General features: G+C 34.6%; 1 protein-coding gene across 3 annotated transcripts in view; it reads left to right on the forward strand.

Annotated features, from left to right (window-relative positions):
• ATRNL1 (attractin like 1) overlaps positions 1-27,337 on the forward strand; it is a 429,854-nt gene that overhangs the window by 197,846 nt on the left and 204,671 nt on the right. For all 3 annotated transcript variants that reach the window (XM_005520769.3, XM_088059554.1, XM_088059555.1), the window contains exon 25: positions 20,521-20,582. In XM_005520769.3, coding sequence (XP_005520826.1) covers positions 20,521-20,582 — 62 coding nt within the window. The remainder of the gene's footprint in view (positions 1-20,520; positions 20,583-27,337) is intronic.

The following is a 27,337-nucleotide window of genomic DNA, read 5'->3' on the forward strand; positions in this document are numbered from 1 at the left end:
TTTGATTCCCCTTTGGGGAAGCAGATATCTCCCATCTGCTGTACCTGATGTGCTGTTGTTATGTTTTGCATGATACAATTTTCTTTTTCCAATACTTGATGACTTTTTTCCTTTCTGATGTGAGCAATTTCCAATAACAAAAGTGAAGTGAAACCACTCTTGACATCTTACTAAATAATTGAAATAATCCTTTTTATGATATGACACATAGGTGTCCTACAAGCCATCCCAAAGAATTATGGAGGGAAAACAGTAGTGGCCATGAAGAGTGTTTACAATTATCTCTGACATTGTTATGAAGAAGCAATAATTGACAGTTTAAAAAAAACATTTCATAGAAGCAGTGATTACTACAAAGCAGCTAATAGGCTTCAGAAAAGGAGGATTAAACTTGTCCATTTTCAGCTTTGTAAGTTTTCTGTGAACAGTTTAAAAACAAATGAAGTTGGTCTCTTACCAATTGACTCTTCTTTCACTGCCAGTTTGTTGACACTTAGAGCCCTTTGCTCCACAAGGAACGAGAATACAATTGGTCTAGTACATGGTCTTTAATTGAATTGACTATTTTGCCCTGCTGCTCAGGGAATTAATAAATTGCTACAACCTTCTGTTCTGAAACTTAGTGGGGGGTTTTTGTCTTTTGTCTTAGGAATAGAAAGAAAGTATGAAAGAATAGCATTCAGAAGTGGTTAGAGATATCACTGAATTTGTTTTGACTAATTATATTATTGCAGTCTTAATTCTGTGAAATATTTTAGAAATTAATCAGTGGTTACTGTCATTTCTTTTTTTGGTTTAATCATGCAGATGAAATAAACATTCATATTCAATATGCCACTTGCAGTAGAATATAATTGAGTGTTTCGAACTTTCAGTAGCAAAGTTATTCCTTTTATCTGAAAATATTGCTAAGGAGAATCTTGACCATTTAATGTGAACATTAATACATTAATGTTTCTGTAAAAGGTAGTTGACCTGCAGACACAAAATGAATGACATTTTGTTTTCAAACAGATTAAAGGAAATTCCCAAAGTTGTTATTTAATCAAGAAATTATGACAGGAGTAAATTTTTTTTACAACCAAATCAATATTTTTGTTGATAATTACTAATGTGCTGCCCCCTTTCTCTTCTTCACAAATATGTTTCCCACTTACCAGATTCTGTAAGTCACAGATCATAACTGCATAGCATTTTTAGGTCATCTGGATGTTTGGGCACTAATTTTCTGAGAGGTTGGGGCATCTGGGTACTCTGAATGACTTTTGTGATATCAGCCTATATTTATCTTTGATTTTATTTTATATCCTGTTACGAATGGATTCTTTACAGCTATTATAAAGCAGTGGAGAAAATTCAAGGGGTTGCTCTGCTGACATACACTGGAGAAGTGCAAAGGGATCACCTTAATTTGTTTCATACAATCATCAGATGAGTTTTGGAGAGCTCTTGGGTTTGTGTGTCCTCTGATGCTGAATCCATGGCAGGTTGTACTGGGGAATCTAGTGCCACACTGCCAAATTTGTATACAAACCTATTTTTATAATTTTGAAAATAATGAAAAATATGAAAATTATTTTTTAGTTATTAATGAAAACCTTATACAAGTCAGCATAAAAACATGATTTAGTAAGTGATGGAAAGAAACCTATTCTCAAAGAAGAGAAGCTATGTTATAATGCTGAAAGTGAAGGAATAGCTTTAATTACTTTTCTCAGTTTCTTATGTTTTTTTTCCCCCTATTATGATGTCTGTAAGTAGATGCAAGTAAACTTGCATCTGTCTTTGCATGAAATAAACATATTTTTCAGCAAATTTTAAAATGGGTATGTAATCTGAGGAAAACTGCCCTTGTGCTTTTATTAAGGCACCAGACATTTTGGGGAGTTAACTGGCAAATTTCCAGCTGCTGCAAGGGGTAAGATTTGATTAACCTCTGACCAGACATAAGTGTGTCCATCAGGATATACAAACGTGGTGTTAAACTGTTTCATCATGCCTTGAAAATCTTTGCTTCCCTGGGCTTTTACTGTGCTCTGAGAAGATAAGGATGTTGTTGAATGAGACTCAGAATTGCACACTAGAACTCAAAAGAGAAACAAAAGCTCTCAGGTTAAAGCTAAGAGGTTTCAAGAGGAAAACTAGAGTGGAGACTCCTTCAGGTCATACATTGAGGTTGGTCTCGTCCTGGAATGACTAATGGCAGAAAAGGAAAGACATGGAAATATGTAGAAAAAAAATATTATGAGGGTTGATAAGAAGTATGATCATTTATTGATTGCAGTTTTTATAATTGAAATATCTTAGAAGTCAAATTAATTTCAATTATTAAACTTATATATTGGTGAAACTCAGTTTTGGGATTAGTAAAAGTGCAGCTGTGAGGAAAATGTGTAATAAGCAAAAGAGTGCTGTGTTTCTACTAAATGTGACTTTCAAACAGAACGTTCTTTTTCTTATGTCCTTGTCTATTTTGGTTTTCATGTATGTTGACAGTTTTGCTGCCTAACAGTGTAAACTGTTTCTCTGTTTCATCCTTTTTTTTGCAAAGGTAGCTGATATGAAATGCATATAAAATACCTTGTGAAGAGCCTTGAACTGACCCAAAATTTGTTGAGATCAAAATCAGAGATAGTATTACTTTTGTATAACTGAGTGTAGTATATTAAAAAATGTATGGTAGGATTTTAAATCCTGATTAGTGCTCTAATTTTATTTTTGTTTCAGTTGCTCCAAGTGTAAGACATTTGTACCATTGGGCTCCATCTTGTAAAGTAATCAGTAATCACCTCATGGTCATCAAGGAAATTTTCAAAGCAAAGCTTAATCACTTAAAATTCCATGCTCTAATTCCAGATTTCTGTAATAATGTGGTCCCATATTTATGTACGCATTTATTCTCCCAGTGAAGCATTCCAATATTCCGAAACAGGAAGAAAAAAGGAATTTTGTGTCTTCATCAGTCATCTTGCCTTCCAAAACAAAAGCCTCTTTAATCTTCTGGGCAGCAGTTGTAGATGTTTAGTGTAAAAAAACATCATTTTTGATTATTTTTTTTCCCTTTGAATAATCCCTTGTCTGTACAAACAGAATATTTGTAATAGCTCTGGTTTGAGCATCATTGTACTGTGTGTAGTTATATATCTACTTTTTTTTAGTCTGAAGTTACATGCAAAGATCTCCTCAAGAAAAAAAGTAGACTTGCTATTCTTTTCCTGCTGTCAAATAAGTCTTTTTCTCTTCCTACCCCATCAATAGTCTCATTTCCAACCATTTTCTTTAGAGTTTCCCTTTCACAGAAGCAAAGGACGTTAAACCTGAACATTTTTTTAGTATAATTCCACTGATAAGCAAAGTTGTCCTTCCTGTCCTGAATCAAAACTGTAAATAGTCAAGGAAAGGAAATAATTTCCTCTTTCTCAGCTGTTTTCTCTGTTAGGAATCCAAGCTGCCTTTCAGCAGCTGCTGTTCTGGGTGGTGCCCATCGTGTCAGCAGCGCTGCTCTGCGGGGTGGTGCCAGGTACAGCATCCAGAGCATCTGCTGGTTTGGCTTCTGCTGGAGCAGCACTGGAATGTTGGTTTTGTCTCTCCCCCTTAACTTCCAAAGGGCTTTTAAAATAATATTTTCTAAGTTTTAGTAGAAATTCTTTCACTTGGGAAATGTGTAATGCAAGCCTTTTAACTCAGCTTTCAAAAGCATTATTGTATGTTTATGTATAAAATCTGGCTTTAGCATTACTGATCTTCTGTTAATTTAGGGTAATTTCTTCCTGTCTCTTATGTATTTTGTTTTCAAACCCATGTCATTGACTACTAAGTCAAGTCATTCATTCATGTCTCAATTAAAACAAATTCTTCCTGTGGTTGGGGGCTCTGATGAGTAGCCTGAGTATTGCATATTGATTGCTCACAAATCACTTTATATGTGAACTCCTTAGTTTTGCTTTGTGATGCTACAGAAAGTATATTATCTTTTATAAAGGCTTGCTTGCAGTTAATAGAAAAAAATGGTATATGGAATTATTATTCTTTTTATTCTCTCAAGAAAAAAGATAGGTGATGTTTGTTCAGTTAGGAAAAACTAAACTGTATGGATTTATGAAGCTTATAGGACATTTTGAGGCATTTTCAGAAAATGCTTATCTGCTGACCTTGTATGAGACATGTCTGCTAGAAAAATTAGATTCATATGACACTAAAAATTATAGATTTAAAACTATTTTTCCTCATAACACAACCATAAAAATTGGCTGCAAAATACCATCAGTTTTCTGCAGTAGGAATTTAGTAATCCTCCTTTCACCAGAACCAGATTTCATGTAGTTACAAAACTGATTTAATGTAAGCCTGAACTAATTTTTCACAAGGACTGTGTCAGTATTCGAATAACTTGTTCACCAATATTAAACCTGTTTTATTTAATACCTTTCCCTTGCCTGTTCTATTGTACTAGAAATAAAATATGTCAGGAAATTGGTGGTAGTCATAGGAAGATAATAAATTGAGAAGAGATAAACTGAGTGGCATATACAGATATCTCAATTTGAATATGGCCTGGTGGGTACAATTTCCTGATGCCATTTACTTTTCATTTATATATGTAAGTATATATATTTATATAAATATATAAGGAGTATATATGTATGTTCCTTTACATAATTATTCCCATACATTTCCATATTCCCTTCTCTATACAAGTCAGAATTACTTCAGTGTCAGAGCAGTAGATTGTAACAGTTCTATTTATCCAAAAGTTGAATTAAATCTGTCCATTTGGGTTTTTCCTATGGAACACTTTGTTAGTGAAATCATCATTTGTGGAAAAGCATTAGGGGGTTTAATGCGCTCATCTGGATGTGGGACAGCAAGTTTTTAGTTGGCACAAAACCAGGAGGAGGATGAGCTGTGCCAAGGGGCTGTGCTGCCATCCAGGAGGACCTGGAGGGGCTGGGGGAATGGGCTGGCAGGAACCTCGTGGAGCTCAGTAAAGGGAACTGCAAAGTCCTGCAGGCAGGCAGGAAAAGCCACGAGCCAGCAACACGCTCAGGGGACAAAGGTGACCTGGGCTGAGTTAGGCATGGTGTTGCCAGCAGGTCAAGGGAGGTGGCCCCAGGGACAGAACTTATAATGTAGCTTGACTGGTTTCATGGTGGTTTTAAATTTTTTAGTGAATATTGCAGCATAAAATTCCAACTAAATTGCCAGATTAATTATTTTAGTCGACCTTTGTAGCTTTAGTGTAAGTATAGCCATGAAATTAGCAAATTGCAGTTACTGATAGCTTTATCCTGATTTTTATCATTCTTTTATTTGTGAAAATGTGTTAAGTACAGCTTCTCATAGATTAGCTTTTACTGCTTACCTGCCTTAAAGTAAAGACCAGTAAGTACAACATAGTGAAAGTAGGGAAAAAACCAGGTGACATTTTGGTGTGTGTTTGCATGGTTCTTTACAGTGTCCTTTCATTGTGCTTTCACTCAGTACTGGAAGATCTCAAAAGCAAAAAGATCAGAGAACTCTGTAAGGTCTCAGAGTGATAATCACATGATAAAAAGACCTGAATTTCGAACATAAGTACCCTCCTCTTCTGAAGAACAGCAGTCGTAGCCATATCTTTCATAAGGATAAACCCATGCCAGTATGGCCTGGTGTATAAATTATGAGTACATTTCTAGCTCAGTTTGTTTGCAAAGGGAGAATTATTTTGAATTCTAGAAATTTATGATATAGAGTTAATTGGCATGGATAGCAGGTTTAATTTTATTGTCATTTGCTTGTATGGTTCCTAATATTGGTCAGTTCTGCCTTTGGGGGAAAAAAGCAAACCAAACCCTCCCCCCTCCCCCCAAATCTACTGTAGCTTAAATATTAGTAACTTAAGAAACTTAAATACTTTATATTCTTATGCAATAGTCTACTAATCAACATTTATATATCACAGCTAAAATTAAATTAAATTAGATTGAAACTAAATTACAAGGTCCTGAGTAAATTTGATTTGGTAATTTACTACTGACTCAATCTGCAACTGATGTCATAATTTAGATTTGCCTCTTATGTGAGAATGATGCCAAGAATTATTCTTCCCTTTGCAGTTTCAATTTGTGAGTGTGAAGAATAATGATCATGTTTGAAGTAAAAAACTAGTAACTGGCCAGATGTTAATAATGAATTTGTAAAGATGCCATTTCAGGTCTGTCAGCTCTTCTTTTCTTGAACTTGAGAGATAAAGCTGGGACTCCGGGACTCTCAAGAATGCTCAGACTAAGAGATATCTCATGGTTTGTTTCCATAAAACAGACAGGATTCAGGACGAAGGAGAAATGTTGCAGATGTCATATTTAGCTGTATTTATAATTACTGGCTTTTTGTGCATTAAATGCTGCCTTGAGAGCTTTAAGGAATTTTTAGTTTTTGACCACTGACCTGTTTATCATTTATCACCCTAAATTCTGACAGCTGGCTTACTTCCAGAATGTGTGGGAAATAACTTTTATAGCAGGTATTTCAGGATGAGGTCCATATCAACTTCTTTTTCCCTTTTAGTTAGCTTTCAAAATGTATATTTCATTTTTTGAGTTCTAGAAAGGGATGGTTTGACATGATTTCCTACTCTCAGATATAAATCAGGAGACTGTTTTATTACATAATAGCATAGCTTGCATAAATGCACTCCGTTTATGAAACCTCTTACATATTTAGAGAAATTTCATAATATGCCACATTACTGTGAGTTGTTCTTCCCAGCTGGAACAACGGCCTTGGGCATGAAGCCACACAGTTGGGCAAAATAATGGCATCATTTTATAGCTTGATAATGGCACCATTAGCACAAGATATTATCATATCACCTTTTTATGGATACTTATACTTTAAACCAAGCTCTGTTATATGACATAAGTGCAGCATTGGAACAGGCTTCAAAAAATAAAGGTGCAATTTTTCTTTCAACAAGTTAAATATTGTAACATTTATGTAGCTATTATCTTTATTCTTTATAAAACAGCGAGCTTCTCCTTTGGATGTCTAATAGAAAAGCCAGCAATTTTGCATCTGAAATACGTACTCAGGTGTAAGGTGTTTCTTGACCCATCAAGTGAGACTTTTCCTCCCAAACAGATGGATGAGAGCTCCACTGGTCAAATTGACGCAGTTTCTCATTCTTCCAGTCTGATAGAGCTGCTGGTGCTTTGGAGATTATACAAAGTGCAGGTTCAAAAAGTTAATTTTGAGTGTTCCAGAACTCAGATTTTTAACTCTAGTCTCAGTTTGTAATTGTTGAGCTGCTTACAGGCTGCAGCCTCATCTTTGAATTCAGGCCTTGCTCCTCAAAGCACATCTCCAATTGCAATTAAAATGTGCAAGACCTACTCTCTCAGACGATTGGGTTTTTTGACAGTCCAATCCACAGCCATAAAGATTTCTGAGAGTTTTTCTGCTCTTTAGTAGATCACTTTTGCCTATGGATGAACTACAAATACTTTGACGTCATAATATTCAGTAGGATAAAAATCTGAAACTGGGAATATCAGTTATCTCTATGGAAAACACATTTGGGTATTTTAAGGAGTGTGCTGTGCAACTTTATTGCAATTTCTTCAATTATTCTTCTCATCTGTTCAAAGTTTGGGTCCCAAACAATAGATGAATTGTTGCTGAATTACTTGAAATTTGTCAGGCAGTTTGAGTTTTAAGTAGGAAACACACTTATGTGAAATTATGTTGCAGGAATTATGGAAAATCATTAAGATTTTCCCTTGATTTGAGAGCTTCGATTGCCTTTCACTTCAACTGGAATTCTTACATTTCAAACCCAACATCTTTAAGAAGTGTTCAGATGAAATATTGGTATAATGACTTCGCCCAGGAAACAGACCAAAACCTATCAACCTTCAATAAAGAAGAAGATGACCTGAAATTGCACTTGAGTTCTGGTATTTTTGATTCCTATCAGGCTTATATAGCACAAGAAATATTTGGTGACCTTGAAAAGTCACTAAAATCTATAGATAGAATTTTAGTAGATAAGGTGTAAAGGAAAATAAGGAGAATTTCTTCATTTCATAGGAAAAAAAGCATCAGGAATGTTTATGGTACAGACTTGATTGACTATTGAGATGTTTTCATCCTTGGCATTGAGATTTTTCATCGCAATAAAAAAAAAGTTAATTAATAGTCAAAAATGTACAAGTCAATAACATAAATATTATAGCAGACAGCAGTTTGTATTTTATATACTTCTTAGTGGAAAGGTATACTAAGATTTTTTTTGGTAATACATTAATTAAACTTCAATTTCAGAAGACTTAAAATCTCTCAGTTGATTAATTTTGGAAGAATATTAAGCAGATTTGAACAGCTGCTTTTGTTTTTTTTAAGACCAAGATTGGAAATGTAGCAATTAATAATGAATAAACTTTTTTTTTTCTTTTTATTTAAAGTTCATTTAAAAACTGTAATAACTGTATTGTATTATTCCACACAGTGGTTGAGGCTGGAAGGAACCTCTTGAAGATGAAATGAATGATGTTGTCCAAAGATGGAGTCATTGAGTAGATAACACTTCCCAGTGCAATTCTTCAGAGCAATAATGAAAAAGCAGAGAAATGCTCTTCTCAAACTATAAACATTAAACTGCTGCTCCTGTAATAGCTTGTTGCAGTAAATATATAGGTTATATTACTTCAAAGTATTTGTCATCATTACCAGAATCAGGGAATTTCTCTTGGGAACTTTTGGTGTAGAGTACTTTGAGTGTCTGTCAGCTTCTGTCAAAATACCACCTGGTAACTTTTTTTCTTCTCTTGTGACATAAACAGACATTTGCAAGATGTATTTATGCTTTACAATTAAGAAAAAGCGTAATACTCTCTGGTACAATACATGGAGAAGGTCAAGTTTCACTTGAACTAGATAGTATTTGTTGTTTCAATGAAGTACTTTTAGCATGGATGTCTCTGCACTTGCCAGCCTTGGAAAAATGGAGAGGAAATGAAATCCTTCAGAAATCCTTTTTCTATCTTTTCTTCTGTTAATGACAGAGAGGCCTAATAACCCATACTAACAACCATGAGAAGGGAAATAATCATGCTTATTCATGAAATCACAGAGTAATTGGAGTTGGAAAGGACCATCTGGAGATTGTCTGACCCCTCAAAGCAGGGTCAGCTGGAGCAAGTTGTCCAGGGCTTTGTTGAGTCAGGTTTTGAATCTCTCTGAGGAGTGAGAATCAATACCCAACCTGTCTCAGCAGCCAGCTCCAGTCTTCGATCCTCCTTGCAGTACAAAAGTATTTCTTATGGTGAAATTAAATTTCCTGTCTTTCAATTTGAATGGATTTAGGTTGTAGTTTAAAAATACAGTTGGTACTTAAGCCACTTTTAACTTAGTGTTTTAAAAACAAAAAATAAAATTGGGAATTATTTCTATTTTTTTTTGCAGTATAGAACATCTCATTTGTGGAAATCACTTGTAACCCCTGAATATGGTCGTGTGTTTTTGTTGTACTATTTCCCACCAGGCTAAGTCAAGATTTCAGTAAACAACATAAATCAGCATTAAACCCACTACAGATGCATAAAATAATTGCAAAAACCCCTTACTTGCAGCTAGAAACTAAATTAAGCGTTCTTTCTCAGGAATAATAACTATACAAATCTCTATTTTTTCATATGAATGTTCTTGTCTCAGTGAAAACCGTGAGTGTGCTCTCATTTGGAAAAAGGGATGTTGGAATTGTCTGGGGAATTTCTGTAATCATTGAGGAGAAAAAACAACCCTTCTTTTTGAGTATAGTCAGTGCATTTAGTTGAAGACATCTATCTGCTGTATTTTTGTCCCAGAAAACGTACTGAAAATCTTTCCTGGAATACTCTGAGGATATTTCTTACAAATGACTGTTGGCAAGATAGATACCTTTAAAATCTTTAAGTGAGAAGTTCACCCTGCAGGGAGTAAAGAGTATGATTTTAATTTCTTAACTTTACTTTTTCAATACCTTCCTGCACTTGGAGCCAGGTAGTCTGAATTGTCATTTCAAGTATTTGTTCCTCTGTGCCCTGCTCATAGCTCTCTTAAAAAAGCCTGGTCAGGCTTATAGAGTGAAATAATTGGAGTTTGTCAAATATGATGATTTTGTAGGAAAAATTTTCAAGAAAATTGCATTGTTTTAGTTTCTGAAACTTCACAGAAAAAAATATTTCGGGGACCGGGTTCTCACTTACTTTTTGTTTTGTTTTTAAGCAGAAGCTTTTCCCATTTTTCAAATTCTAGGAAAGTAATTTTTCCTTTAAAGGTTCATCAACACTGTTTTATGTTTTTTTGGGCCAGCTCAGCCAGTTTTTGAAAACTGGTAGCTATGGGAGAAAACAGTGACCTCAAATTTCCCAGCTCTCTGCAGAACCCCCATATTTTGTTCTGAAATTTTGTTTAAAATGATTGTGCATAATTGATACATTTATAGGTAATTTCTTCTGTTTCCTTCTGTGATGTCTGATAACGTGGGCACTTTTTGATGTCTTTCCCTCAGCTGGTGTATTTTGGGATCATCTCGCTTCTTCTCTTATTAAAAATCTTGTGGACTCTGTTTTTAAATTCAATCTTTGCACCCACAACTGTCCACTCAGAACACGCAGAGCTACATTCTGTAGCTTTGATTTTTTAGGCACCAAAGTTTTGTTAGAAGATTTCCTCAAATTTACCAGATTGCACTTTGGGAAACGTTTCCTTAGTTAGAAGAAGAAATCATTTTTCTGAGGCATAGAGGAAGGCTGGAAGATACCTTATACCTAGTACCTAGTAGACTTACTCTTCCAAATAAGTTTCTTACTTATTGCCTTACTCCCCTGCCATATGGATTCAGAACAGTAAATGAGGTGTTTCAGAATTCCAAAGTAAACATCTGTGTAACATAAACTAAGTTTATCTTTCTTGAATGTGGGTTTTTTGCGTGCAGGATCTTTGCCCTGACTCATACACTTGTTTTGTCAGAAGATGATATTCACTATTTACAGATCAAATTCATCTATGCAGACACATCCTCTCTCTTTCTACTCAAATTAAAAAATCTTGATAGCTGAACAATAACCCCCAAAAACAGATCTTAACATTTCTGCCCAGAGTTGGTGTGAAGTATTCGACATGAGGAAGGAAAAGGCACAGCCCATGTCTTGACAGAGTGCAGGCCGGCATCATAATTATGTAGGGTATTTTTGTTTTTCTCTCTGAAGGCATGAAGTGCTCTAGCTGCAAATTTTTTTTTTTTCTTTGGATTTTGATTTTGTTAAAGCTGTTCAACAGATAAATGATTTTTGTGGATTTGCACAAGCCTGATTAAACAATTAGAGCTTCTGGAAAATATAGTGGGGAATCCAGTTTTTAAAAAGTGAGACTAAAAAGTACACTCAGCACTGGCAACTTTAAATATTTGTTTTCTTTTCAACAATAGGGCCTTTATGAATTCAAACAAATCTGACTGCGGTTCCTTGCTGCTTGTCCATGAGCTTGTTCTGAGCTTTGCAGTAGCCTGCAGATCACAGTTCTAGGTGATACATTCATCCATAACACTCTTATTTCTACATTTCAGTTATTAAAGTTTCGGTACAAATGCTGTAGTTCCATGGGATGACTGTTTGACTGTTGCCAGTTCCTAGCAGTGTAGTCCAGCATGTCATTGCCAAAAAGGCAGCACGGTCCTGTTTATTGGAAGAGTTTCAGCTGCTCTCCAGTTCTACATTGCTCTGAGTCTTCTTGAAACCCAGTTACTCATCCACCTTTCCCAACCTAATCCCTGCAAGTTGTTATAAAGGTTTCTGCCATTTCCATTACACATTTCTCTGCACTTTTGTACAAATACTCTTCTGAGTGTGACAGCATATCCTCAGTGATATGTCAGTGATCCGTCACCCTGACTCTACAGAATGTACTATGAGGGTGAGTGAAGTCTCAAGCTGACAGTTGTATCTGCTTTTTTTTTTTCAAATTGATTACAGCTTGCACTATAATAGAATTTCAAGTGAATGTTAAAGTTAAATGAGAGTAAAATTAACATAACAAAATTGAATCACAATTTATTCTGCTAATCCTCACAATTTAATTTTAATTTATTTTGTAAAAGTCTCAGTTCTCATTTTCTGCATTTTGATCACCTCTTCAAGGGAAAACATACAACTCATTTTCTTGCTTATATGTTATATAGTCTCTTTCTTGGTATGCTGGGTGTTTTTTAGGTTAGTCAACTACTTCCCATTTATTTGAAGGAATTAATATTTTCACATTTGTGTGGTCTCTTCTTTCAGCAGAAAATCTGTTAGAATATTCTTACCCCTTGGATAGATAAGTGAACATCACCCCTTACATCAAACCTCCACACTTCTCTGTCAGTGGAATAAGCATTCAATAAAAAGAGCCTAATTTGTCTGAGTTTTTTCTTCATACCTTTTTATGTTGGCTCTTCTAAATGATATCGGTTATTATGTGTCCTCTTCATTCTCATGCACATGTAAACCACTCCCTTATCCTTCTTTGCAGACTTTGGTTTTCTTTTCTATGAGATGTGTATCTTCAGTAAAAGATTTAAATAATAATAAAGCAGAAGAACATTTTCTCTGTAGAGTTTAATGAGATTTTGGTGTCTTCCATTGTCATCATTTCACAATGATGATCAAAATGATTCACTTGGGTACACACAGTCTTGAAAACGCCTACCTGACTTCTCTTTTGGCTAGTCTTTCATGAGAGGCTGGACTAAGTATTTCAATTTCTTGTCTTAGCATTCTGCTCTGGAATCCTGGTTTCTCTGATGCCAAAAAGAAGTCAGTAGGTATTTACCACTGATAGTAATGCAATCAGTACCCACCTGTGGAGAAAAAAGTGAGACTTGAAAATATTTTCTGTGTGTTCTATCACAGTGGTCTTCATAGGATGAACAAAATTCAAGTATTTGTGCTGTGAATAACTGTTGGAATGCAGATTCCTTCCTCTTTTCAGAAGTAATTGCATCAAATATGGTCACAATGACTTCTACGCTCATTGTAGCAGTGCTATGTACATCAAGGAATTAGAGCCTCTGTCTTCTGTGGCCTTATCAAAAGGTGAGGAGGAGAACGAGAAAATACATCAATGAATTTCTGACTGAGAAAGCTGCTTTTTGGTTGTTTTAGACATTAGAGAGGGGAATCACCAAGCACCACACAAAAGATCAGAAAGTGTAATTTCTACAAAGTGGTATTATATGCATAAATCTTCTGAAAGACAGATACCTCTGGGATACTGTAGGCCACAGACTCCTGTGTAATCCATTACCCATGCCGATATAAACCTTTGATTTGTGGGTTTAAACCTGAGGCTGAGTAACCTCATAAATATGCTAATCCACCGTAATCAAGAAAAGTGCCATTGCAAATACAAAATTTTTATTCCACAGCTCTAACAGCTTTATAGCATGCTCTACATTTATAACAATAAACTTTGGGAAATTACTCTCTTCATGTTTAAGAAAATGCTTTGCCCTTTTCTTGTCATCTCACAATGGGTTTTACATACATTATTTTGAATGGCATGATCTTTATGCAAAATTCAGGGCATGTTTTGCCTTCTCTAACCACGTATTTGATTTCTAAAATGAACAAAACATTGCATAAATTTTAAAAATTCAGCTTTTGTAGCCTTATAAAAATTTTATTATCATTTTTATTAGGCTGGAGACCAGACAGTTGGTTAACTGGTAGATTGTCTAGCAAAACCAGCTCTTACTGTAGATGTAAAAAATAAATTTGAAAAAAAATCTTATCATTTTAGCAGCACATTTTCCATCTCCGTTATATATGTTTCTACACATACACATAGGCCTTAATGTTAAATGCCGTGGCCATGATATTAAGTTCTGCAGTCATTCAAATAGCTCCATATAAAGTTATTAATTTATTTAGGAAAGGTGAAAAATATCTTGTATGAAAGATTTTTTTCTGTTTATAAACTTCAGAATACAAGCAGAAGTGGAATCTGCACCTTGGGAGATTCCAATTGAACATTAGAAAAAATTCAATATGTTAGCAATGGTGCGTTGAAACAAATTTTCTAGACTGGCCATGGAATGTTCACTCTTGGAGGTTGACAAAACTTACCTGGAAAAGGCATTGTTGGCCTGATCTGGTGCTGCCAGTAGCCCGGAGGGAAGTTGAATAACCTCAGTTTGTGATGTTCCTCCCCATCCCCCTTTCTGTGACTCTGTGATGATAAGAGCACATTCCAAAACAGGTGCAGCTTTCCTAATGAGAAACTCCTTAATTTATCAAGTCATAATAAGATGTCAGAAAAAGTCATACCAAGAAAGCTGAAACCTGGGGTTGAAAAGAAAATTCAATTCTAGCAAGTGACAAAAATGGCTTTTCCTTAATGTAGCTTGACAAACAAAACCATATCGTCATGCAATGCTTCTCTTTGTAGTAGAGTTTAATCATTCAACTCTGCCTGACAAATTCTCTCACTTCATTCCCTTCACTTCTGTTTCTAATTTTTCTTCCTGTCCATTTAATCTAGGCAGGCTTTTAAAAACCAGAGTTTTGAAAGATGTTGTCTAGAAATCTGCTGTTTCACACAGTTTGCAGGAGAAGTCAATCCTGCAAAGATTTATGTCTAAAATCACTTTTCAGTACTATAGGTTTTTGTGCCAATTACTTTTAATCTTTTTTTTTTTTAATTTGATTTTGAAACATGTCATTTGTCTCTTCTCTGTCTTTTAATTTTCTTTCATTCTTCCATTGACTTTAATATTCAATATTTCAATTTCTTAATAATGTCCATATGAATCATTATGAAAATGCTTTGCACACTGAATAAAACTGTAAGTTAAATAACAGTTCCCTCCCCCAGATTCTCTCCTTCACTTCCTGGAGTTTTTTTTTAATGTTGGGTTTTTCTGTGTGGTATATGTTCGTATGTATACACAGGCACAAAATTGAATAAAGAAGTGGAATATGCGTATTAAATTTAATAGATAAAGTGCCTATTAGGTAGGGAAAAAAAAAGTTCTGCTGTTATAACCTTATTGAGGAGTGTCTTTCATCTTACTTGAATACAAAACCAGATTGTCTTTCAGCCTCTCATGACTCTGAATAGTGGAAATAATATCCTGTAATTATTACATTTTTTGAGAAATGGAGGGGTGGATATTTGGATAATATAATGTGTGCCAGCATGAGAGACAGGGCTGCAGCATGCAGAGATAATCTGTGGAAGCTGTTTATCAAATCTTGATGTGAAGTCTGAATTTCTTTGTTATCTTTCATTTTCTATTTATGTTATCAGTATGAAAGTTTTGTTATCACTAAATCTTATCTGTGAGGACTGTTTGTCAGCATCAGACTGAATTCTTTGCAGCCGTTAACACAGCAGAAGGAAGCAGGATTCTGCTAGCAGCCACTTAGCTTCATGTTGCTTCTCAGATCTTTTAAGCCCAGAAAAAAAATATTTCTTTTGCCTATTTTATCATTACACTGTTTTACAGAAATACCCAGTGAGTACTTACAAACCATGGGAGAAATTTATCTCACCTAAAATTATTTATAGTCTGAGTTTGACATTAGGTCTATAGTTTAAACTAATCACAGAGTCCCAGTGTTGTTAGTGGAGAGAAATGGCAGCTCCATAGGGTGATTCCTCACAATTTATGAGAGTTTTCCACATCTATTTTAGAGTCACTCCCCTAAGAAGTGCCTTTCTATCTGCTGATTATTATAAGCTAGCTGACTAATTTAGACTAGGTTCACACATGGCATGAGATCGGATATACTCCACATGGCAAAATTAGGTACATTTCAAATTTTGTTTTTCAAGTTCTAGGAAAGCCAATATATGGAATAAATGTGTGGCACTTTTAGCCTCCAATAGTTTAATGTTTCTCTTATTTAGACAGATGTAATTTGTTGGTAATCTTGTCCTTTCCTTACCATGTTCCTGTGGAATTTCTGTTTTCCAAAGGAAAGGAAAATATATTTTGTGCTTTGTCAGTTAAATATTTCTACTGGGAAACTGACAATTTGCTTCCATCCACCTCTCACTTTTGCAGGCCTGTCTTCATAGTTAAAGTCGAATGTGAAAGAAGAGTCAGAATCATTTTTGCTCTCTCTAAAGTTATCCCAAGATATAATTGTACTTATAATTGTATTTATATTTAAACAAAAAAATCAGAACTTTTCCTTTGTAAATACTGATTATTCAGTAGTCATGTATTCACTGAGTTTGGAGATATCCATAGGTACCATTCCCCATCCCCAAATTATTGTGTAATCCATAGTAATGTCTTTAAAACAGTTTAAACTTGGGTCTCTGCAGTCGTGTTTCTGCAGAGTAGACATCTAAACTTCACTTTGTACAATGAAACGTAATGTGAGAATTTATGTGTTTAAATCTTTCAGCATTCTCATTCCATATGATCACAGTGTGTAATCTTTTACATTTTCCTTATAAAAAAAGTTATACACAAAAATACAGCCACCTACACAAGTAATTTCCTCAGCTGACTCTCATTTTTTTCTGAAGTTGCCTCAGCCAGAAAGTGTCCCTCAAGAAAATATGAAATATAATGGACACCAAAATATGTCAGCCTTTATGTTCAGTCAGTATCCATTTCTCCTGATTCAGTACATACCTAGCACCGGTGTGGGAGTGTGTAATAGTTTTATCCAAGAAGAAATTAGATTATGTTTTTGATGATACTGAAGGAAGTAATAATTCTGCAGGGTTTAAGTCTGCATAATCAACACAGTCCAGGCAGTTTAGTTTGGGTTATGTCTGACTTTATTGCATTATGTTTCCAGGTTTAATAATTAGACCTTCTATCAGAGTTTTGCAATGTATTTATTTTAGTTTCTCTTATTTGTTCATTTTTAATTTGTTAACGGTGGAAGATGGAAAAATTGTATTAACGGAAGTATTTGTTCATATTGAGAGGCTGAGCAGATAGGAGTTTGCTTTAGTGGGTATGTCATGAAATGGAGCACAGATTACAATTACTTTTTGTGTTCATTATTTGAATATATGAAACGTTTTCATGGATTAGGTTCCTTTTTTGTGCAAATGTGCATTTTTGATTTAGTGCCTAGTTTTCCTTTTCCCCAATTGGTGTCATTACAATTGTGGAGATGGCTTCTTGACACTTATATTTTTAAACTAAAAGTTTAAAAGTTGTAAGGGCACACTTTCTATTTCCATATGAAAGTTGTGCCTGAGTTAGACTTTCAAGATTGTCTCATTTTTATAGTGGAACAGATCTTGACCTATTGTTCTGTAGGACTCTATTCCTGCTGCATGTTATAGTCAAGGTAAAGATGAACTGGAGCAATGGGAAAAATGAATCCATTCCTGCAGACATTAACTTCTGAGGGCTGGAAAAATCAGTGTTCAGAAGTTCCTCTTTCAACAGACCTATTCTATTCAGCATTATTCACTGTAAAGTGCATTTCCTACATCATGTCCATAACCAAAACATGAAAAGTTAAGAAGTACCATGCATTGAAATGTTGATTGCAGTGCAGCCTTGTGTCGGTGCTCTCTGGCATATTCTGCTGCTTATCTGACTTTTGAATCCTTAGTTGCTGTAGAGGATTTGCCAGCAGTCACAATGCCCTGTCTTCCAATTTGGCCATGTATTGCTAAAACAGTTTGTTTGCTTGCTTTTTTAAAAACTATATATTTCAAAGACTTTAATGTGCCAGAGAAAAAAGATATACATGTCTGTTGGAAGAATCCCCACAGTTCATTTTTCACTCATCAGCCTTTTCTTCATAGGCTTTTCTCTCTAAATTTCTCTCTAAAGACATTCAGCTGGAGCACTGAATGTGTGTGTGTATATATATACATATACATATACATATATATATATATATATATGTAAACTCCACATTTGACATTGAATTATTTTCATTCTGTCACAGTTTTCTGCATTTAATCTGTTGTATATTGGGGTTACTTTGATCTGAGGGAATACAATTGCAGTTCACAACAACAACAGTAATGATAATAATAACAATAAGTCATAGAGGTTTTTCTTTACTATAAGAATTATGTTCCACACAACACTTCGTTCTGTTCTGTAAGAAAGGATAGAAAGGATATTTATCTTCTTCCTTATTTATAAGAGAAGACAGAGATAATGTTTGTGGGATCCACAAGCTTTTTAGATGTTTTGGGGAAACTGAAAATTATTGAGGTGTGATACAAATTAACAAAGGAGATACTTGTTTCCAATATCTTTAAGTCCAATATGAAAACCTTGGGTTGAAAGAACTTTTCTTTTCTTGTCTCTCATCTATATAGGCACAAGCAAAAAGACAGTTACATTCATATCTATGTGAAACCCCAATGGAAATAAATCTTTTTAATTGTATTATGGTTCTTTGTATCAGCCCTAGGTTCATGACATTTACTTGCTTCTTTGTGGTCTACTTATGATTAAAATATGTATTCTTTTTGTTAATGTTCCATGTTGAAATTAGTCAAAGATGCATGATACTGTGAAGAAAATAATGAAGTTCATCTTTTAAACATGAACTCTAATGTAATTATTAGAAGATACTTGATTAAAATTGGAAATTACTTTTGGGATGAAACTTTCTGTCTAACTGTGTTTCTGCTTTAAAGTACGAGTACTTTCAGGAAAATTCCATACAACCAACCAAGGAAGTCTCACAGACAGATGTTCTTCCATAAATTCACAGACATGGACTCCAGCAGTAGAACATTGCACTTATCTTGAGTAGATGATTAGATTAATAGAAGCTGGAAAATATGGAATCATTCCTTTTGTGTGCAAAAACTTTTTATTCCTGAGCTTTAGACTTTGCAGATAATTTAATTATTGATAATGATGTAAAATCATTGAAATGTTGTTAATCTGCTTACTCCATTTTTGTTGTGTGCTGGAAGAGAGAAATAGAGGTGCTATAGTTTCTTAAAAAAACTTGAGGTGACTTTCCTGGTGTGATTGTGATCAGACTGCAGGGTTTGATTGAAGACTGGATTTGTTTCTAGACTCACAGAGGCTGTTAAGGGATTCTGACACCTTGAATGAAAACAATTGTAGTAATGCAAAATCTAAATGCTCCTTCAATAAAGAGCATTTCAACAGGTCACAAAAGTGAACTCTATCAAAGCTGAATTTTTTTGTCCTTGTGCTAGTTCATCACCTAAAGTGTATGGTACTTGTGAAAAACATTCTGGAAACACCAGGAGTGAATTTGAATACTAAACAGTATTTGAAGTAAATCCAGACAGCATTTAAATAAATATGAAAAATGAATTTAGAAAGCTTTCATTTCTGTTCAAGGTGTACTTAAACAATTGTTTGTGCTTGGAATGCGCTTTATACTGGGACAAAGAAGTCCTCTGGTCCTTTCTCAGATGTTATCTTTTAGGTAATTGATCTATGTTTAGCTGTGTTTGGCTGGCACAAGGCCATTATTATCACCATTGTTACTGAAGCTTACATTATAGCTTTGGCCTAAAATTAAAAAAAAAAAAAAATAAAAAAAAAAAATTATTGAGTATCATGAATTATCATTTCAAAAGTTTACAAGTAAGCTATGAAAGGGATTCAGAGTACTTTGGGGTAATTACTAGTCCAGATCAGATCTTAAATGCAAAAAGATTCTAAACCAAACAATTATTTGAAAAGAGTGTAAATATAGTTAGATAGACACTTTGTATAATTCAAAATAGAAGATTCTCTGTATCTTTAGTTTGATAATTATAGTCGGAAAAACTGAGCAAGACGGGGACTTATGGATATTTGTAGATATGACATAAATATTAAGTGCTGTTCTTAACATTAGCAAAAAGTACTTTACAAAAATAATTATAGTCCGTACTGCATGCAAGTGTGAATGTCTCTATGTATATGCTGTCTTAGAGATAATTCTTAAATTTTCACAAAAATTACAGCAAGGAGCTGAACTAATGCATGTTCTGGTGAGGCTGTAAAAATGTAGCCCAAAAGAATATTTATTACTTTGTCTTTAAAGTAATTTCTTTGAAACTGTTTTATTATGCACCAGATTTATCTTTTTTAAAAATTGAATTAACATATGCATTAATTTTGGTATTATACAATTAAAATATTTTAAATGCATTAATTTTAAGCACTATATGTTGTTTGTCTTCTCTAAAAGCATGCTTCAGTGTTATTAAAATGAAAGATGGTGTTGGTCAAAACGGTTGACTATAAACAAGACAATTTATAACAATATGATTTCTTAATATTTTTCATACTGTTTTAATTGTTGATTAAGTGGATATTTCTATTAATTTTTGTTTAAGTGAAAGTATTATCTTCCGTTGTTTGTATTTTGATACCTGCAAGGATATGGGAATTAGCTGCTCATCTCACTTTATCATAAATGTAGGTGTGTGCAGACTAGACTGAAATTACACTTGAAAGTAATCATCCATGGAGCCATAAAGCCCTCACCTAAAAAGAGCTGTTGAGTCTGAAAATATTGTAATTTACTTCTATTTTATTTGCAGATTGCCTTCTCACAGCACAATACTATCATGGATCTGGTGCAGTTCTTTGTCACCTTCTTCAGGTAAATTGCTTTTTTTGTCTTCTGACTGAAATCCTGATGACTCTTTACCATGAAACCAGTGTCTTAACCAGCTTCTGAATCTTTAGAAATGCCTGAAAGGCCTTCAAACTGTGCTCCCTAATTTGCAGTGTCCAGACCAATTAAAGGCAGCTGCTGGAACCTTGCATTATAGAATTGTGTGTTTCATATTCAATGGTACAGTCTTCAAACTGCCTAAAGATTAGCTGGGTTTGTACCATATATTACAGTGATTAAGAAGAGCCAGCTAAACTCAACTAATTCATGTGTATGATTTCTCTATAAACACTTCTACTTAAAATGATGGCTCTGTTCAATGGCTTGTTATTTTTAATAAAGCACTGCACATCACTACTAATGTTTCCATGGGTTAGAGATTAATTGTGAAAGGCAGTAGCTGATGCCTGAGATTTGATTCTGGAAGGAGTGCAGGGATGGGATTGAACTGCAAATAGGCAGCTGTTCTAGAATGTGAACAAAACTCCACTGAAACACTTCTTAAAAGTTCAGCTATCTTATAAAATGTCACAAACTTGCATACACATGGATTAGTTACAGTGCTTTGAAATCTTGCTATGAAGATATTTCCCAATAACCATGAAGCGTACACAAAATGTGAACAGTGTCAGACAGGTATGTTCATCAGACTTTCTGTATTTCTAGAACCAACATGACTCTATTTCACAAGTTCACAGCATGGCTTCTCTGTTGACTTTAATCCCTGTGCTCTGAGGAACTGTACCTAAAGACTCAGACTCTTAAATATTGTGAATGGACTAAATTCTGTTTATTGCTGTTGCCAAAAAGGGCACAGAAATGAACAGACCCTGAAGTTTTCTGTGCCCAGGGCATTGACTAATGGAGAGAAGGTTAGTAGGTGATATAAAATATCTTCTCCTCATTCACCACAAACAAAGCAATAAAATGCTGATTGCCTAAAGGTCAGTCTAGTGGTGTTTTGGGTGTTTGATTTTTGGGTGGGTTTTTTTTGTGTTTTGGGGTTTTTTTCTGGTTTTTTCATAGGGAGACAGCAAGCTCTAAAACTTATGATGATTATGCTAAGGTTTAGATTACAAACCCATATAGAAGAAAACAAAGCCTGTCCAAGTACAACAGACCAGAGGGAGCCTGTGACAAATAGCAGAGGTGAACTTAGAGCAGTTTGTTCCATCTCAGGATACGTGGCATTGTCTCTCCCAGTGCGAAGCTCTGTCTCATTCAGCTGGTTCTGGGTAAATGCACAGGTAGGATGTCAGCAGTTTGTAGACAAAAAGAATGATTTTAATAAGGGTTTAGGTTTGTTTCTTGTTTTGTGTGGGTTTAGGTTTGTCTGTTTGTGGGGTTTGGTTTTGTTTACTGAATGGGAGGGAGGTACACTGTGACTGTGGCAAATCACAGTGGTAACAGTAATAACCCAGGCTATATTTACTAAGATTATAGATAGAGAAAATTATTGTCTTTAAAGACAATTTGAATATGCTTGATAACAAAACATATTTTGTGATAAACCTGCATTTGCATTTCTCCCATCCAGTATTATACTTCTGTTTCTGAGGATGTGGCAAAATGCTGTTCTCCCTGCCTGGCCAAAGCAGCAAATAGACCCATTTGACAATAACAGCTATTCAACAACCAGGCAAAAATATAGCTTAAAACTGTTCCTTTATAGGTTTTGTGTTCCAGACTGAAAGATGACATGAATATTTTACTGCTTGAATCAGAAACATCAAAACAGGCATTAACTGTCCTGATGTATCAAGATGAACTGTTTTGAAAGTATTGTTCTGTAAGGACTTTATTTAAAACTATACATAATGAGGCACAAAATCTATTACTAGCTTTGCAATTACTGCTTGATTTACCAAGATACTGATATTGTATGTCCTAGAACAAAAAAGTTCAAGGATAAGATAAAGAGAAGTTATATTGAAAAAAAGAGGCAGGATATTACTGAAACTGGAGTGCTTTAGACCATGATATGCATTGTTAAAAACCCCTACCCTATTTAATGTCATTCTTTTTCTACTGGAAGGTTTTGTTGCAGCTACTCAGGTTCAGTGACCTTTTCTCTAAGAATAAAATAAAAAGAATAAAAATGCAATGTAAGAGTAGTAAGAGATTCCAAACTGTCTTACAGAGAGTGTGGCATCTCTGTTGCTGTGCTCAGTGCCCTGAGGACTTTTAGCTATCACACAAATGGAGAAGTTTGTGACTTTTTTTCTTCCCACCTTCTTTAAAGAAGTACAGATCTCATTGGAAAAATTCACAGGCAGCAAATGTGAATGATCTTTCTTACATGGAAGAAATGCAGTATGCACAATTAAAAAAAGTACATTTCTGTATTACCTTTATCATTAAACCCCAAAATATCCTAATGTTTGGCACATTTTTTTTTGTTTCAAACTCTAAGGGATAAAGAAATATTCAGTGTTTTCAAGTCTTAGATGAATATATGGATTTAGCTAAGTAGGTATGAAGACATTTTAAACATTTCATAAGGGTATAGAAGTAGGTTTAGTTTCTGAAAATACTATTTACTTCTTTAGATCACATCTAACATCCATGAAAGTTGATTGTTCAATATTTTTTAGTTTTTATTATCTATGATTTGAATAAATCCTAAATGGAGAGCTAAGAAACACTTGATTTTTATACCTGCTTTTAAATAAAATCATAACAGTGTAACAGAATTTATAACAGTACTCAAGCAATTCCCAGATAATTATTTGTATTAAGAATCTGAAGCATAAGTTCTGGTAAGAAATGTGGTTAAATCTCATAATCAAAAACCAGGCAAGCATGAAATTGGTGCAGATGACAAAGGTTAGCTGTTAATATACTCATGATAGGAAATGATAAGCAAGTGCTACAGCCAGAATTATGTTTTTAAAGCCTTTTTCAAATGCATGGTACCAACTACTAACTCATCAGGCATGTTCTCTGAGCTCCCAGAACTATTACTTCCCTTGCCTCTGCTACTTTGAGTGAAGCTGACTGACTTAATAGAATATTTTAGTCACTTTTGTGACATATCTTCATGTTGTCATAAATTACAGAATCTCCTGGTTTTAATAAGTAAAGCACTGTTAAACAATATGGACTCTTTGAAAGTTTAAAAATCCTTCTTTTTCATGTGCTTTAAGAAATTCCATGAAAAATGATGGTCATTAAAGATCAGGGGTACATTCTTTCTGTTAAATCTGTGAGCAGTATAAGTGAGAGAAAACAATATTCAAAATACACCCAGTGCTTATTGCAGAAAGAAGGGATGGATATTTTGGTACAGGTGAGCATGGGCTACAACAGGAATTGCAGCAGATGCTGAAGAACCAGATTTGTTAACTCCACCTGTAGGACTGTGTGCTAGAATCTCTGAGCAGTCCCTTCAGTTGTGTTCCCTGCACTGGGAGGGGGTGGCAGTGTCCGAGCTCCTGAGAGCTGCAGTGCTTGAATCCAGCGCCCTGGGGGTGAATTTGCAATGGGAGAGCTCCTGCTCTTTACCAGCATCCTTTGGTCTGTATCCCTGCCTTCCTGTTTTGTTTCTGGTAAAATGAAGGATGGTAAATTAGTGCTGGATTTTGGTGTGCTTATTTTTACGAGGTCGAATATTGATTTCCGTGAGCAAGACAAAACACAGCGTGTCGGGATCAGATCACAATCCATGGCTGGGATCTCAGAAAATCCAGAACTCTTATAAATTTAATTAGAGTATTTTACAGTAATATGAAAATCAAGTTATCTCAGAAAAAGGGATTTTACTTTTTGGGTTGAATGAAATTGATTTTTACTTAGTGATGCATTTAAAGTTTTCACCTCACTTAGAAGCACAGAGCTGTTTGACTTCCACTGGGAAAAGCACATCTCTACTGTGATGGGCAATTAAAGTTGGGCTTTCCTTAAATATTTGTTTTGAATTGTTGAATATAGCTTTGTGTCTTCTGCACTCTGAATCATACAGAAACTTTGTCATCACTGTGGAGTTATTTGGTGTGCTCATATTTCTGGAGAAGGCAGCCACTTGTTACTGGCCTGCAGGCAAAGGAGATTGCCCAGTACTGCTGGATCAGTTGCTCTTCAAAACAAGGGATGAGTCACTTAATCAGTGAACAGAGCTGTTTTCCATTATTTTCTTTCTGGTTTTAATCCTTCTGTTTGTCCTTTGAGTCATTTGAAAGCGTGTGTGAGTGCACTAATGCTCACCATATTTTGATTTCAGCAGACACTGTTCCTCAAAACACAAAATAGATACCAGATATCTTCAGATATCTGAGCATGACCCATGTACCTGCTTGGTATAAACCAGGTGTGGGGCTCTTCTTAAAGTCAGTGCATTTAAAGTTTGAAAGTCTCGCTTCCTTTATGTATCAAATACAGCGAGAGGTGTTCATTGTGCCTTCTGAAGCTCTGGCATTTTCTCCTTTCAGGGGTGTGTCTCTCTACAGCTACATTGGATTTTGTATCCTAAGAAGCATCACAGATAATTCATACAATGTTTATGTTTTGATGCCCTACATTTTGTATTGTATTTTCTTAAATCCAGTTTGATGTTTTCTTAGACTTCAGCAGCGTTGGTGCTCACACCAATTTCTCTTCTGACTGCTTAAACTGGTCACTTTTTTATTTAAATAAAAATAATCAATTTAAATCATCATTTAAATTCCAAGGAGAAGGAATTCAGTCTTCTTATGAAATGTACCAGTTGCAAAGTTAACTCCGGGAGTTTGCTCCCAGATGTAAGGAATACAGTGAAGGGGGGTGAAAACTGATGAAGGAAAACAATAACAAAAAAATAAAGGAAGTAAGAAATATTAATGTTTTCCTTTAGGCAGTAGTGTCATTGTCCATTACAGCGGGTGACAAGCAGCTTTGTCAAGCCCCGTGCCCGCCTGTCTCTGCAGGCGCGGTCGGTGTGACGGGCTGGGCTCTGAGTGACAGCCAAGAAATGAGCAATCTCCTCATGGCAGGGCAGAAATATCCCAGGTCCCTGTGCTCAGCTCTAATAAATCACAGAAAGAGAGAAAAGACAGTGCTAGACCGAGCGCTATGCTGTGAATTTCATATGTCCGAAAATATTAAATCTGATTATTCCTTTTTTAGAAAGGACATCTTAATTCAAAGGAACTCATCTTCTGTATTGGAATATTAATGCAAATATTCCAGTAAAACTTGCTGGTACCAAATGAAGCATTTAGTGTGGGAGGTTTTGTGGTCTTTCTAATTTATCTATTGGAATCCAAGGTAGAAGAGGCTGTGTTTTGCCAATAAGAAGCAAAATCATTGAAATTCAATGGTAGACTCCAAAAGCCACACTAAAAATTACATAGTTATATTATCTATTTGAATATAATAATAATAATAATAATAATAATAAAATAATAATAATCTGAATTTTTTATCTGAATTTAATCTTCATATGTGGCCCAATCATGTTCTATATCATAGTTAGCTTTCTATGTTTTCAATAATTTTTTTGGTGATATTTTAGGAAAACACTTAATCACTTGGAAAATTATATTTCTTTCTTACTATGTTTTCAGTCCTTTTTGGTTGAAAAATCTAATATCTGATATTTCTGATATTTCTAATATCAGGTTGAGGGGAATCAGAGGCTTTGTATTCTTTACAAAGAATATCAGTATATGTACTGATATTATCTATCAGTACAATTACAGAATTTTTAGTGTTCTTCTTGAATGATGCTTCTTTGACCTGGAAATCTAAAAAATCATTGCTTTGGAAATTTTGGAAAATTTAATGTTAACAGGACTTTTAATAAAGAAAGTTATGACTTTTTTACACCTACTCCTTTGAGCGTATTTGCCTGTTTGGAAAAAATTTTGGAAATGTTACAGATTGAAGGGAAAAGTTTTTTGGAATGTGTTAAATTTCTTTCTATCATGCTAACCAATGCTGACACGGTAGGGTGACTTTCTAAACAGATTTCATATTTCTGTGATGCATTATTAAAGAATAATAGCTGCACTAGAGAGAGCAGTGAAAAATAAGAATGAGTGAAAATATTGAAAAATATTGAAAAAATATTCTTGAAATAATGCGAATCTCTTGGTTTGGAATTGCTTAAATTAAGCATTGGTGGCAATTCTTCTTCCCTAATTTCACTAGCTGACAGTAATTAAAATAAATGAGTCTTTCTCTTCCCCCCTCCCCTTAATTTTAATCCTAAATTAACATAAATCACGAAGACCATTGCAAAAAAGCGAAAGTGAAAGCATAACTATTTTTTAATTGAAGCAATATACAGTTTAGAATTATTCTAAAAAGCTACTGCAGAAAATGTTAAATTCTGTATTTCATAATTTGTCCAAAATTTCAGTGGACAAATATATATAAATTTTATGTGTACTTTTTTACATGTAATATTACTTATTGAGAGGAAATATAGAGTATCTCACCCATGAAGGGCAAACCCATAAAATTATATGAAATATGAAAGTCTTCTCCATGACTAAAAGAAACATAATCACACTTCATGGGTGTGATGTTCTGTGTATTCTGTGGAGATTAATTTCATTTTCCATGAGGTTAAATCGCTTTGATTGTAAATCTTTTTTATTTGTTGCCTGAAAGAGGAAAGGAGGAACTTCAGAGGGTTGAAGTTCACATCTTGAGCTTTATAGTGTAATATATTTCAGAGTCTTTTTACGTGGTTCACTTTAGGCTGATATAGGATTGGCAGATTAAATGGGAATGTTGGTCTCTCAATAGCATCTTGGTAC

The sequence above is a fragment of the Pseudopodoces humilis genome, chromosome 9, assembly GCF_049639895.1.
Source record: "Pseudopodoces humilis isolate 2021_Gansu_Grassland_sample_001 chromosome 9, ASM4963989v1, whole genome shotgun sequence".
In the NCBI taxonomy this organism is placed as follows: domain Eukaryota; kingdom Metazoa; phylum Chordata; class Aves; order Passeriformes; family Paridae; genus Pseudopodoces; species Pseudopodoces humilis.